Raw genomic sequence first — 15,246 nt, forward strand, 5'->3', positions numbered from 1 at the left:
GACTCAGTAAGATGCGGCAAGGAGTTACAATAAGAAAGGCAAGGATATTTGAATATAGCATGCCGTTATAACGTTCATCTAATCTTATACCAGGTGATTAATAGTTCTATTTCTACGCTCTTATACTTAATTCCAAACTCACAAGTGTACTGGCTAGTTGATAAGGTACACCAGTTTATTCGTGAAAATGGACTGCTCCTACTGTCTTGTTACCATTGCTTGCTATTTAAAGCAAGCAACAGACATCAAGGGGGCCCAATTAGTGTCTGAGAGAACACTGAAATTGGCAAAAGGAGGGGAAGGATTATGGAATGATGATTTGTGCCAGGTGCATCTGTTGTAGAGCCTCAGGAACAGCTGTCTGCTTGTGCTTTTCAATGGCAACATTGTCTAGGATTTATATGTCAAAAAACAAAAATGGTGCGATGAATAAAACGCATCCAAAAAAAAATAAGCGTTCCTCTGGCCGAAAAACAGCTCATTGATGAGGGAGGTCAAAGGATCAGCGAGAATCGTGCGAACTGACAGGTGACCAGAAGCCGCTAAATAACGATGCGCAACAAACATATCGGAGCGCACAAACTCGTTCGTCCTCGTCAGGGGCCAACGGCGGATCCCAGTGCAGGGTGGTCAAGGCGGGACCCCAAGCCCATCTCACTTAACCAGAACGCGTGGTGATGTAATGTCAGTAGTGAACAGGAGAAGTACGGGCGAGATGCTACAGTTCATAGTAGGAAAGGAGAGAAAATCAAAGTAACCCATGCTCAGCCCCCCCCCCCCCCCCGGTTGTCACGGGCACCAATGCAACTGCATTACCCGCTTACCGCTAGTTGGTCCTGGTCCTCGTCACCGATGTTCCACAGCCCACAGCGGCAGACAACCGCAAGAGAATTCACACTGTCATGTAAAACCAAGAGGGGAGCGGCACCAATGGGCGCACGATCACCGACAACCGGATCGTCGGGGAGTGTTAAAACACTGCCTCACTGGACGAATCCTAGCTCCTGTTGCGTCATCGCCGTGACAGAGTCAGGACATGATGCAAAGACCATGAGTCAAGGCAGGTGACGGTGCAGTAACACGTTTGTTCTTTTGTCTCTTAGTACCAGTTAAGCAACATTTTGAATGGCTCGGGCTGACGAAAGTGGTTCCTGTAACGTGACAGCAAGTTCACTTGAATAGAAAGGCCTCATCATTCCTCAGACCTCGGGCCCAATAGAGCAGCATTTTTACGTGGCGGAACGTGCCGCTCGCGGTGTGAACGTAGTAGTAGCGTCTGATTTGCAGCGGTGCTGAGTGATCATGTGGCGACATGCGGTGACATCCTATCCCTTGGAACATTTCCAAGTAGAATCCTTGCAGAATCTACTGAGGAATTCTGTGCAGATCTATAGTCAAACAGGTATCTGACCCAGTATCAGATGGGTATACCCAGTACACTGGCCACTACACACACATACACACACACACACACACACACACACACCAAACCACTAGATTTGAAGACACTAGCCTTTACATTATCACTTTTTTTACAAAGTCCCCATTTCTCACAAATGACTCAGGTTAGTCACTGTCTCCCTATCAATCAATAAATTCCACCGCTCTCTCCCTCTCTCTCTCTCTCTCTCTGTTTCTCTGTGCTTGTGTGTGTGATGATCTACCCCGATCTGTCACAGGGAACAAGGCCGCGGATGCACCCTGGCTTTGCAAATAAGTGAATCCTTATCTGTGAACATGGGTCCTGTTTGTTCTGTCATTACACTGTAACATAGCTGTCAATAAATCCCAAAGAGAGTTATTTGAACTTTCGTTGGCCGCGGTCGCTGCTAGCTCATGGCGGATACAGATGATAGAGGTCAAAGGTCGCTTTGTCATGTGATGAAGTCGTAATATACTCTTTCAGTTGTGGGAAGGTGAATGTTACAATGAAGAGGCTGATGTCTCTGTGTGGTGTTTTTTAGTCTTTGTCTTTTTTGCCTGATTTGTGGGAACAGCCCCAACTGGGACAGAACAACAGCAACAACAACAAGATGTAAGTATTGACTGAGTCTGTACTTTTACATAACATTGCAGTGGTGAAGTTTACATGCACTTTTTAAAACACGCATACATATGCACACGCACGCGCTGACAACACCCAATGCAAATCCTATCTTGAAACAGAAGTCCGCTTGAAACTTGGTGTCTTTGGTATTGTCTAACATTTTAATATGACGTTCCATTGTTTCGCATTAAACACTGATGTGTTTCATTTAATACTGTAGAGTGCCCTGGTGTGCTATTAGACCATATGGTCGTGAGTTTACACTCGAAGTGACTAAAACACGTAATGGATACATCTTTTGTATTTGATTACAACAGGGCATGCTCTTTGCAATTCTGTCATTTTAAGTACACGCACGACTTATTTACAGTGCAAAATGCACCTGAATGCGGTATGCAGAGGTATTTTTTGGCAAACGAAAAAGAGTTGAATATGAGTGCCTTTGGACTATTCTTTAAAGATATGTAGTGGAGTTCTGTCAAATGTGAAATAACCACAGATTTTGTGCTGACATTCCTACAGTCATTGTAGGTTCAGGCCCGTAATCTCACATTGTCTTGAAAAAAGACGATGACATGAAGGAACCGCGAAGAGGAAATAACTAAAACTAATACAAAAGAGATCTGTGACCCTTTACAATGATAAAGCTTCTCCCAAATTGCTAAAAAGAAAAAACCCATAGGAAAAGAGTAGCTGAGTGGCAAAGTGGTTATTCGACAGACTGACTATGATTGGCAGTAAATATTGTCAAACGCTGAAGATCCAGGTCGACCGGCAAAGTCTAACACTGTCTGCCCTAAAAGGTTATAGACAGATGCCCTGTTAATGGACGTTTAGGGAGAAAGTTTTGTTCCACATTTATGATGATGTTGTTATCAGAAATAACACTATAAAACCTCTCGACAGTAAATTACTCAATACTCGTTATGTGGGACACGCTGATAGTCGCTATCAGTTGATAAAAGATTACTCTCCTACAGTGAACTCCCACAGCAAAATGGGAAGAATGATCACTGAAGTTTGATGCATTTTTTTTTTTTTTTTTGGCTTTTTGTTACACCAATTGACCTTCTTCCTAATGGTCTGGAACAGAGCCTTCATAACTTTGCATTAGTACCAATGGTCCTCCACTCTAGTTCTGAGGATCTGCTGAAATCCAGCTATGAATGAATGAATTGATATGAATTGTATGGGTTTTGAATTGTATGGATTTCCTTATCCAGCTCTAACAAACTTGATTCGTTTTATTTGCTGGTGACCAAACCTCAGTTAGATGAATGATCTGTTGAAGATCTGGACTAGGCCAAAAAAAAAAAAAAGAAAAAGAAAAAGAGAAATCACAGCCAGTTTTGGTTTTGCAGACTGAAACTGAGGGATATATGATGTTAAATGACCAGAGCCCTGGCATTATGTGTCTGTTGTCTTAAAGGAACCGGCGAAGTGAAACGTGTCACAATGGCATATCACCGGACCTCTTTCTCCACTGCTCACTCGTTCCATCTGTAAGTATTCAATGTGTAGTGAATACGAAAGCAAATACAAGATGATTTTTTTTTCTTTAATAAATTAGAAATTGTATGAAAGCATGAAAAGGCGAGGACTGATTCTTCAGTTCTGAATGAAGCCTGGGTTCAGACTTGTGAAGAGAGGAGTGAATAGAGAATCTGCATTGAAACGGCTTTGAAGTCCAGAATGCAGCTCTACTTATGTCTGAGAAACAGTACTGTCTAGCAATTTCATGTTGTTAACCTACATCACTGGAGCAATATGTTTTTTCTGAACTTTTCTGATTTTTTTTTTGTGTGTGTGTGTTTCAGTTTTTCATCGTGGCTTTGCTTTCGTTTGCCCAGAGGAGAAGTAGGACGCAAAGTTTTGAGGAGAGGTTTCCATACTTCAAAGGTCGTTTTGGCTTTGTTGTGTGAGTTAACGTCTGACTCCCTCACCCCCACCCCTCTGGCGATATTTGGGAAAGGCTTGATTGAAGAGAGATTTTGTGCGTAAAAACAGGCATTGCTTCCTAAGCACCAAGTAAAAAAAAAAAAAATCAGTCAGTCAGTTTTAACCGTATCAACATTTGTGAAATATTGTGCAAAAAGCATTTAAAACATGTAACACGCTAGGAAGCGATTTCTTCGCAAGTCGGTAGTTATTTTTGTAGTCCAGCTGGTTAACGAACTCTGGTTTTGGTTTCAGTCCTCTCGACTTCATTGGGAGTTTAAGTAACAGATGGTCGTACGGTTTTGCCTTCGGGGCCGTGGCTCCCAGCGTACTGCAGCTCTTCTCTGAGACTTACGCACCGTTCGCAGTGCCAGCCTGGGCTAAAGGTACAGCCAGTAACCGTTTCAAATCGCACCAGCGATTCATGCTTATCAGATCCCAATTAATTAATAACATCCCAACCAGATTCCAGTGTTAACTAGGTCTTCAGGAACGTGAAAAAAAAAAAAACGTGATATAGAACCAAAACAGTCAGTGACTGTTTGAAGAGATATAGTTAAAATCCTTTTTTATGAGTGTAATGTTGGGAAAAATGACTGTGTGTGTATGTGTGCTTGTGTGTGTGTGTGTGTATGTGTGTGTGCGCGTTATGACCATATATGTTTCCAATGTAGAAAAGATATTAGTATTGACTGGAGGATAGATATTGTTAAACCACATCACATAGCAAAAAAAAAAACAAACAAAAAAAAACCAACTTTGCTAAGCTTTTACATCTGAGGTCACTGGCTACGTTAAAAAAAAAAAAAATGCTGCTAGACTCACAAGCACTGAGACTGAAGTGAGAAGACCACTCCCATGAGTGTGGGTTTGCAGCATTTACAACATGATCACCGACTGTACCAGGAACAGCTGCTGTATGTGACATAGCAGCTGCTATATTCTGTCTCCACTGTTCTCAGTTTAAAGGGGAAGTTCTCCCATTATGAACTTCTCCCTAATCTCCCATTCTGACAATGACTTTCCTCCAGTGAGGTTATCGACACGACTTTTCTTTGATGTTATTTCAGAACACTATTATTTATCAATGTTTTTTTTTGTTGTTGTTGTTGTCTTCATTGTTTTTTACCTATTGAAATCCAGTAAGTATGCTAGTGTTAGTCTTTCACAGGTTGGCTGAGCTTTGTGTTTTGTCTTAATGATCGACAGAAAAAGACACCGTTTATCCAATCACCTGTCAGTATAAGAAAGGTTATACAACATACAGAGGACTTGAACTGGCAAGAAATATGTCCTTTCATTTCATAAATAATAATCAGTTAAAAAATTCGCTCCTCAAACAATCGCTACTAACGGTGCAGTAAATCGGTTTAGTTTTGTTTTAAGTTTGCATTTTTAATGAACAACACAGTAGAACTCTCAAAAAACACGCAAACAAACAAAACTAAATCGTATGAGCTCCTAACTACTACCACAGTATGAGTTATAACAAGCCAATAGGTCAAAAATGATAGCTTCCACTTTAAGATGGTGCCTTTCCAAACATGCCTCTGGCTGAGATTAAACAAAGCAATGTCTCCTCATTTTTCCTCTTTGGTAATGTTAACTTGTCAGGCTATGCGATGAACTTAGGGTGTAAGAATTCTATTTGGCTTCCTGTCTCCCCAGCCATTGTGTACTTTGTGGGCGCGCTGGAGATTGGCTTTGTCCATCTACCGTTCTTCGCCTGTCTCTCCGCGTCTGACCGAATACTCGGAGGAACCCTGGGTATCCTTTACACACTCATGTGGTATGTCCCTGCCACACACACACACGCACACGCACACACACACACACACACACACAAAAGTGCACAGTGTACAGTATTCATATATAGCTATCTTAGCTGACTCAAAAGTCTATTAAGTTTGATTTTGCTTCAACAATTTTTGTGCCCCTGCCCCCACCAAAAGTTATGTATGTGTATATATATCTGTATCGATTTCGATATCGACATCTATCTATAAACACATTATAGTGTAAAAGAAACAAATCATTCAGTTTATGCTAATTTCAGAACATCAAACAATAAACTGTTGTACACAAGACAGTGCTCAGTTTGGTCCACAACTGTCTTCAAAGCCCCATGAGGTTAATACGTGATAAATCTCTTGCAGGAAGGTGACAATGTGTTAACGAAATCAGGTTCTTTTGGCCATGGAAAACTTGAAACTTGGTGACTTCCTACTCAAAAGGCTCTTGGCCTGAAGTGAGACTGTTGTTGATGTCATCATCAGTATGTAGGTGATGACTGTGCTGTCTATTATTTCAGGCTAATTGTGAAACTGTGGGACACAGCAACCTGCCCTAGTGGTCCGGTGAGTGTGTATGTGTATGTGTGTGTGCGTGTGTGTGTATGTGTGTGTGCGTGTGCATGTGTGTGTATGTGTGTGCGTGTATGTGTGTGCGTGTGTATGTGTATGTGTGTGCATGTGTATGTGTGTGTGTGTGCGTGTGTGTGTGCGTGTGTGCGTGTGCGTGTATGTGTATGTGTGTGTGTGTGTGTGTGTGTTTGTGTGTGTATGCGTGTGCGTGTGTGTGTGTGTTTGTGTGTGTGCGTGTGTGTTTGTGTGTGTATGCGTGTGCGTGTGTGTATGTGTGTGTGTCAGTGATGCGTATATCAGTGTCTGTGTGTGTTTGCTGAGTAAAGCAACATGAACCAGAATCTTCTGGTTTTCCATCCTCCTCCTTACAGGACATGAGCATGCAAAATAAGAGTTTGGCTAAGGCGTAGACAAACGTCAGCAAAGAAAACATCCTCTTTTTGTTTGTGTGTTTATGTGAGTGTAATTTGACCTAGCATCCCAGTTTTGTACCTGTTGTAAATGTTGTTACATCACATTAAGTTAAACAAAGCTTTCTGTCTTTTTAAACTACTCAATTGAATTTGGAATTTAGCATCGAATATTTAACTCAGCATTAAGCATATCGCACATGGTTTCAGTACTATGTGACTATATGATTAACATACTGTGTTGCTGTACATTATGTCCACTTTAAACCTGACTGGCCTGTCCTTCCCTTTAAGGTAATGGGTCAGAATGAAAACATCATATTCCGGTGGCCCTATTTGCTGTGCCTGTCTTTTCTGTTAGGCCGGTTTGTGTACATTCTGGTGAAGGCCATCCGCATTCGCCTACAGCTTTTGACTGAAGAGGTCAGTCCACCAGATTTCCTCTCCTGATGCACTCACTGCATTTAATCTGCGCTAGAGTTTGACTAATTATCCGTTTTGATGCACAGGTTGCCATGGACGAGGTTTCAGTTTCACATTTTAGATGCAGGGTACAGAGGGCTGAGGGAACAAAATTGTTACTTGCTAAATACCATTTCTAGCAGTTTTTGCGTATTTTCCTTTTAATATCTACCCTGACTCACGGCACTTCACCTAAGTGAAAATCACTGCTGACGTGGCTAGCGACGTGGTACAGGACACACTCTGGAGAAAAAAACAAAACATAACCAAAAACCACTGACTCATCACTCATCACAGTATTGAAAATATACTTGGAGGTTGACTTTGCCTTTCTTTCTTTCTGTCTTTCTTTCTTTCTTTCTTTCTTTCTTTCTTTCTTTCTTTCTGTCTTCAATAAGACATTTTGAGCTGCTGAGTAAAATAAAGACAGAAAAGATCGAACACTGTACACCACGTAAGACCGCTGTCGTGTAGCTAAAGAACACCCTGCAACAAATTACCAGGAGCGTCTGATTATGAGTATGATGGTAATCTTATTTATGCCCTCAGCCATTCTCAAGCTCCTTTTTAAACCCGTTGAGTCGCGCATCTTCTTGCTCTTCTTTACCGAGTAAGACATACTGAAACTACTGACTAGTGGCCACAGATTCCAACGGTCCTGTAGAATTGTTTGGCATTTGTACATTTGAATGATGTAACCAACTTAATTAAACATGAAAACAGGACTAAGAGCTTGAATAAGAAAGTGTCAGAGGCAATCCCTCAGGACATTAGACCAATTACGAAAGTAGCTATTCAAAATAAGGCTTATTTCAGACGTCTGGAGTGTTATCAGGGTATAAACCAAGTCTCAAACGACAGCAAAATAAACCCTCACATTTTCAGAACTTGTAAGGTAAAAGTTGGTCGTCATTTATGTTGCACTTTAAAATGAATCACGGTTTCTTGGCCGTCATTGTGATTAACTGTGACTTCTTTTCTGGCAGGACCAAGAGCATCTGCTACAGTCTCATCAGGCGAAATACGTGCAAACTTTACTGAGAAAGCCCCCTGTAAGGTACAGCCTTTTAATAAGCCCAACAAAACTACCCCCTCTAGTGGTCACTTAGGTGTGAGGACCTGAACTTGAGAAGCTACTCAAAAAATGTCACATATGTCCTTTCATGAATATGCTGAAATGTATAGGACTGTTGTTAGTCAATACAGGGACACAAATCCTGGCTAGTGTTGTGTTCATGGAAGTAGCCTGAAGTGGAAAGTGAATTGCTAATTAAAATGCACGTGTCTATGTCTATAACAGGCCTCCAGAGAAAAGCTGGTTCCAGAGAAACGTGTACGAGTGGGATCCTTATTTCAAGTTCCCCAACAGAATGATTGGCACCTCCATAGTTGCTCTTGTCGGGCTGTACACGGTCAGTGAATTCTGAGTAACATGCGGTCGTTGTTAGCATAGCATTAGCCAAAGTCTACCTTAAGTATCCACAGCTGTCTTTCTAAACTACAAACATACAAACATCAAAAATCTTCATTGGCACTATCTGTAAATATATGAGCTGGAGACAAAATGATGCCAGTTTTGAGACCAGTCATACCCATCCTGTGCCCATTTGCCATTGTTTAGGACTTTTTCCCCACACAAAGGTTCATATCAAAAAGTGGCATATTATGATATTGGGCTAATCCAACAGAATAGCCATTGGGGAAGGTAAACAACAGCTCTGAAGGACAGCCGGGTATACCGGCGTCTTCGCCAACCCAAACAAACCGCGCTCACATTATCGGTTCGCCCTGAAGTTCTCTGAATGTCGATTCAGAATTGTCAGCTTTGTTTTGAAGCAAACTCATGGAGGACCGTGATACTCCAGACTGCTAACCGTGGCATCAAAGAAATAACACGTTTCCTTTGCCCTGGCCTTATTTCTTCTAGTTTTTGCTCCGACACACTCGAATCAATCAGTCAGAGAATTAGCTGAAAATGAATCAGCCAGTACGTTTAAACAGGCCTGGTAGTAGAAACCTGTGAGGGGAGCAAGAGGGTTTTTTTTTTTTAATAAAACCAAAGTCCCTAATGAAATAAATTTAAAAAAAAGGAAACGTCAGATTTTTAATAATGCACGTACGGTATTTCTTTCTTCTTCTTCTTTGCAGATGACCTTGGCTGACTACAGTCTCAGTCAGTACACGTTTGATAAGATGGACAGATATGTGGATTCTCTGAAAAACCTCGCCTGGTCCTGTAATCAGACGGACAACCTGTTTGCTGTTTTGATCCCTCAACTGGAAGAATTTAGCGGCGTTGCTCGACGTAAGCGATTTTCCGTCTGTTTCAAAGGACTGGGTTTTGTTACTTAGTTGTGTTGTTTAATCTATCTGCCTTTTTCTTATGTTTCAGTTTTGTTGTTGTTGTTGTTTTTTTGTTGTTGTTGTTGTTTTTTTTTTTAACTCATTGCTCTTTTCCAAAATTGTCCACTGATCCCTTCCCTCACAGTCTTTCATCAGCATCAAAATGACTGGATAAATTCAAAATACTGTAATATGTAGAAATTCATAATAATGCCCTCAAGAGGGCAGCACTAAGTTACTGTTGTTACTGGTAGAAATAGTCTCTGATCTGCTGGAAGGGAATCCTACAGTCTGAGAGACTTCATCTGATGATGTTATACGAAGTACATCAGTTGGTTTGTTTATTTGTTTGTTTGCCTGTTTACAGAGTGTTGGTTTGCGACAACAATCTTTGCCAGTTTGACCTCTGTGACCTACACGCTCCACGTATTAGTTTGTTACAGGTAAAATGAAATAGCTTCATCGTTTATCTTCTCTGTGGTTACCTCACATTTATCGAAGACATTTTTAATATACGGAACAAATGAGGAATAATATGATTAATATTGACAGACTAATCAATCGATTGATTAACAGGAAACACCTGAGGAGACTGTGGGCGGGGAATAAGAATTTTTTACCAGAGAAGTTTCATAATCCCAGTTCTGCCGTCAGTGTGGTGAGAGAGGAAACACGCTGATCCATTTTTCTATTTGAAATGTTCAATATATTTAACAAGTGAATGTACCACCGTAATAATACCATCTCTTACACAAGGACTACATATCCACCTGTTCGGTTAATTAGTTATTTTCTTTCAAACTGTCTTAATATTTTTCATGTCAAAAACGTAAATAACTCTTAACACATTCTCAAGGAAATTATGAACTGTTCGAATAGCACATAATAACATTTTTGATATCCAGCTTCATGCCTGGTTTCAGTTGTAATGTAAATAATGTAAACACCCATTAAGTGAAGCAAAAAAAAAAAAAAAAACCTAATCGTATTTTGATGCTCCCAGGCTGCCATAACAAGATACTCGGGGTGGCAGATCGCTTTTACTCTGTGGGGTAAGCACGACTCCTGTTTTCAGTGTAGGCTCTAGCAAGCCTGAATGGAGCTGACGAACCTAACAGAGCATGTTATCCTATTACAGGAAACAGTACAAGCAAAGTCTAACATTCCAACTTCTGCATCAGCGCCCAAAACCTCAGTGTTTTACCTCATCGTGATACACTTTTTCAGCGTTGAACAAAATCAACTTCTTCCATGCACGTTCTGTGTTGTTTACCCGCAAGCACTCCAAGAGGGAGAGTGTGTGTATGTGTATAGGAGAGAGAGAGAGAGAGAGAGAGAGAGAGAGAGAGATTTGTCTGCTGCTATTATGCCGCCTCTAACCTTACCCTTGTGTCATTTTTCCAGGATATCTGATTGTCCACTTTGTGCAGTTTCTGTTCGCGCTGGCATTTGCGTATGGAATTGTCTTACCCATTCAGAAAGGACAAATACTGAACTGGCTGTCCACTGTTGGCACAATACTGTGAGTCAGGTGAACAATTATGAGACAGTTACATGTCTCACTGTGTTTTACATCATTTCTCACCTATAGAAAAAAGCACTAAATATTCCCCAGCTAAGTTATTAACGAATGCAGTGTTTATCACTCCCCGAGCATTTGAACCAATTTTCAGAAGAGAATTTAACAAATACACCAAAGTCTTTAAAAAAGTTTGATGTATAGATAAAAATGTGGAAAATGTAATGGGGTGTAATTCCAGACTACAAGACTATGAATAGTGCAGATTATTTTTGAGATTTATGGGTGACTCTTAACTTTAGCTAATTTACCTGAAGGATTAAAATATATACACACAATTACTAATGACATTAACAGCTAATACACATATAAACTTAAATGTAAAAGTTAAGTGTATAATAATATTCACTTAACTGACATTAGCTAGGTATTGAATTCCTTGAGGAGCCTTGTTTTGTGAGGATGCACTCATCCTGTCACTCAGGTCGTTGTGCTCTCAGGACCTCTCAGAACTGTTGTTCTTATTTTGTTATTTATTTATTTTAGGTTGACCATCTTCATTGTAATTGCTCTCCTTGTCCTTCAAATCATGTTGGTCAAGATGTTTTTTCTTCAAGACAAACTGTCACCTCAAGACAAAGAGAAACCTTTAGCGCTAAACAACAGGTAGGATACTGTAATATGAATGATAGTCTGGTAAATTACCACTAAAATGGCGACATACTTTATATGTGTGTGTGTGTGTGTGTGTGTACACTATACACACACACACATATATATATATACACACACACACACACACATACACACACACACATACATATATATACATATGCCTCAAAGAATACTTTATAGGTATTTGACTTTCCCTGTTTACTTAACAGAAAGGCCTTCCACAACTTCAACTACTTCTTCTTCTTCTATAACGTCGTCATGGGTCTGAGCAGCTGTGTGCTGCGTCTGTTAAACAGTTTTGTCGTGGGAACTTGGCTGGTGTCTCGCATCGACCGAACCATCATGCAGAGGGGCTATGAGTCCATGGATACTGGTAAAATCACCGTGGTTTATTGACTGTTTGTTATTGTTACCGATGTTTGCTGCAAACATACAGGGTCTAACAAGTCATTCATATTCTGTGTATACTTATCTATTTTGATATGATTCACTGATTTTTTTTTTTCTTTAACTTGTAACCGTTTAAAATAATCCAAATTTATCAGAACCATGACTCACTCATTCATTCATTCATCCATCCATCCATTCATTCATTCATTCATTCATTCATTCACTCACTCTCTCATTTCATTTTTTAATTTGCCTTTTTTATGACTCATTATTTAGGTTATGGCACCTGGATTGGCATGATTTTTGCAGACCATTACCATAGCAACCCCATCATGGTGTGTTTTTGTCATTTATTGCTGACTAAGACACTGAAAAAAGAACGAGGCAATACAGACTCATACTCCCAGTTTGACAACACATCCACAGGTGAGATAAACTACAAACCTCAAAGTGTGAAAAAAAAGGGTTTTTTTTAACTTTCATTTTTTTTTACTCCCAACTTGTTGTGTACAATGAAGTGAATGCATCGTCTCAGACACGGGAGGTTAGAATGGAAGATTTCAGAGGAGATCAACAATTTCATAACAAATCATTCATATTTACTTTTTAAACATATCCAGTCAAGACTGAGTAATGAGCCAAAACTATGTATCAAGATTAATGCGACGGCCTTAAGATATTTTACCGCTTGGGACCTGAAATATGAACTGTTGTGATGCTTCTGCCAAATGTCACCTTTCACCTTTCATGTCATTCTCTTTGGCTGTGTTGTAGAGACAGTGGTGGGTGGCAGGGTCCGGAACCGCTGGTTCCTCTTCTACACTCTGCTCAGGAACCCTGTACTCATTCTGCTGAGGAAGAAGAACAATGACTCTCTCCAGGGCAAAGAGACCATCATCGCTGTAGCTATGTCCATGGCTGCCCAAGCCCAGAAACTGAAAAGCACAGATACGGCCTCTCCTGCAGACCAAGAACCCGAACAACCTTCATTTTGAGCTTTAACCTGTAATCCTGTTACTGAATCCAGGGCCGGAGGGTCCAACCTAGAATGAAGTTTTCTTTCTGCTGTTTGACCACACCTCGCAAGGCACGGACAATTATGGGTATTAGTTTTTGACACCAAATAATAAAAAGGGTTCACAGAAGAAGACTCCACAACAGACAGGCAGGTCTCTGTATTGACCAAATTATGCACAGAGATAGGATTTTGACTTAAAATGTGAAAGACATTGTTTTATGATTAGATTAACACAAAGATTATGATGCATTTCTGGCTACCTGGAAAAAAAACTGTTGCTGAACATTAGATAATATTAAACTTGTTAAATGTGAGAAAACGTAGATGAGGTCATGAAATGTATATACATTTTGTACAATAGATCTAATTTTTTTTTTAAATATTGTGAATAAAAATGACTTCCTAAGCAAATTAAATGTCGCCAATTCCAACCAACACAATTAACTTTTTAAAAAAATATAAGGGCAGATACTTATCAATACAGACTGTCGAAGAGGAATGTACTGTGACGCTGTATTTCTACTTGCTGATTAAAGTAGAGATATGCGTTTTGTTTGGCTCCTGTTGTTAGCCTTCATAGAAACCATTGTCATCCGTCATTAGTGAAATCTGACGTGGATGGCACACATACTGGAAATCGAGCAACATGTCAAGAAAGTAGTGTAGACATGCTTGCGTTTTCCTGTTAGGCTCTGCCAGATTTGTCAACGGAGACCTTGGTGAGTTCAGAGCAAGTGTCAAATTCAGTTGTGTGCTGTAATCTGACAGTTAGGGTATTACTTTGGTAAAGGAATAAAATGAAAAGTTGGCAATCAACGCACGAGTGTGAAATGGGTATCATGGGCCACTTTACCAAAAAATGACTTTTAAGTAATTTAATTCGGTCCAGAGTGGATTATGCTTGTTTGTGGTCTATGCCATGTGGTGTTCTTTAGCCAATCCTAGAATTTGTTCTGGCGTTCATTTTTAATTCGAAGGAGTTTTTCCAGACATGGAACACCCAAGACATAGCAGCATTTCGAAGGATTGGAGGCGACGTTTTCAAGGGCGGTACTCGCATCCGTTATCTTTTGCACAGGTAAGACTCGCGAACATACGAGGGAAAGAAACTGTCTACTTTGCAATCCTATTCAACGGAACTTGTTTCAGCTTGTTCTAGGGATGTGTTTGACTGGGGTAGAAGTTATTAAAAACGACAGGGCGTGTGTTCTCTGTTATTAGCAAATTGGCAACATTACTGAGCACACCTTATGACAACTCTAGTCATTCTGTCTGTTTTCAAATTTAGACGATTGCTGTGTAGATGGTCTCATTTCGAAACTGTAAATTGCCTCTCGCAAGTTCAAAAAAATGAAAAAGTGTTATATCTTGTATTTTGACTACGTAGCATAAAATCTATAAGAACAAAAATAATAAGATGAAGTCGTATGTGTTCAAAGTGTTGAAATAGTTTATTAGATAGCCTACGTGGATTTAAAATGTTCCAGACCATTGACTTAGGTATTACCACATATCTAAGTAAATCAAGTGGTGCTTTTACATTTTAACAGAAAATAATCCTAAACGTAAGATTAAACACATTTTAAAACAAACCTCTCTGGAAAGAGACACGTTGAGGGGCAAAAAAGTGGTCCCACCTATCTACAACGTCTGATTCTTGACCCTTATAGGAGGGCACACTCATCAAACTCACTAGCGCGAGACTTCCTTCTACCAAAGATTAATCGAGACATTTCAAGTGAGTGGTTATCAAGTTAGTTGGCCGAACTGTATCTGGATAGAAGATTTAGGTTTTGAAGTACTATTACTCTCTTTTATTCAGAGTCAAAACACTGCTTTGGTTTGACAAATTGTTCAGTGGCTCATTAAAATTCATTTGAGGCTGCAGAAATTTAGTTAATTTTTCGAAATTCTTGACTAGCTGCCTGTGGTTAGTTAGCCTACTCTCGTATCGTGAATTAGCCTCGTTAATGGCCGTTGAAGTTCCATAAGACAATACGGTTATAGCTACTTGGCTAACAATCTTACCATCGCAGACTGTCAAATCTTTGTGTTTAACGTTGGGTGAAACATAAAAAGAA

At 40.1% G+C, this 15,246-nt stretch overlaps 1 protein-coding gene across 1 annotated transcript; it reads left to right on the top strand.

The window, feature by feature from the left end:
• Positions 1-1,913: 1,913 nt before the first annotated feature.
• stra6l (STRA6-like) lies at positions 1,914-13,701 on the top strand. Its single transcript, XM_030788045.1, has 18 exons — positions 1,914-2,035; positions 3,477-3,549; positions 3,865-3,965; positions 4,241-4,371; positions 5,654-5,774; positions 6,297-6,342; positions 7,053-7,181; positions 8,207-8,277; positions 8,521-8,632; positions 9,369-9,525; positions 9,931-10,006; positions 10,140-10,221; positions 10,567-10,615; positions 10,968-11,085; positions 11,629-11,748; positions 11,967-12,130; positions 12,424-12,573; positions 12,922-13,701. Coding segments are annotated over exons 1-18 (1,923 nt in total). The 5' UTR covers positions 1,914-2,033; the 3' UTR covers positions 13,143-13,701.
• Positions 13,702-15,246: the final 1,545 nt, after the last annotated feature.

Source organism: Chanos chanos, chromosome 11 (assembly GCF_902362185.1).
Source record: "Chanos chanos chromosome 11, fChaCha1.1, whole genome shotgun sequence".
Taxonomy (NCBI): Eukaryota; Metazoa; Chordata; class Actinopteri; order Gonorynchiformes; family Chanidae; genus Chanos; species Chanos chanos.

What these genes read in the sequence shown, in the direction of transcription:
- stra6l (XM_030788045.1), top strand. An exon ending in ATTTAGCGGCGTTGCTCGAC is followed by an intron (nt 9,526 to 9,930) that starts GTAAGCGATTTT and finishes GCCTGTTTACAG; the next exon opens with AGTGTTGGTTTGCGACAACA. An exon ending in GTTTGACAACACATCCACAG is followed by an intron (nt 12,574 to 12,921) that starts GTGAGATAAACT and finishes GCTGTGTTGTAG; the next exon opens with AGACAGTGGTGGGTGGCAGG.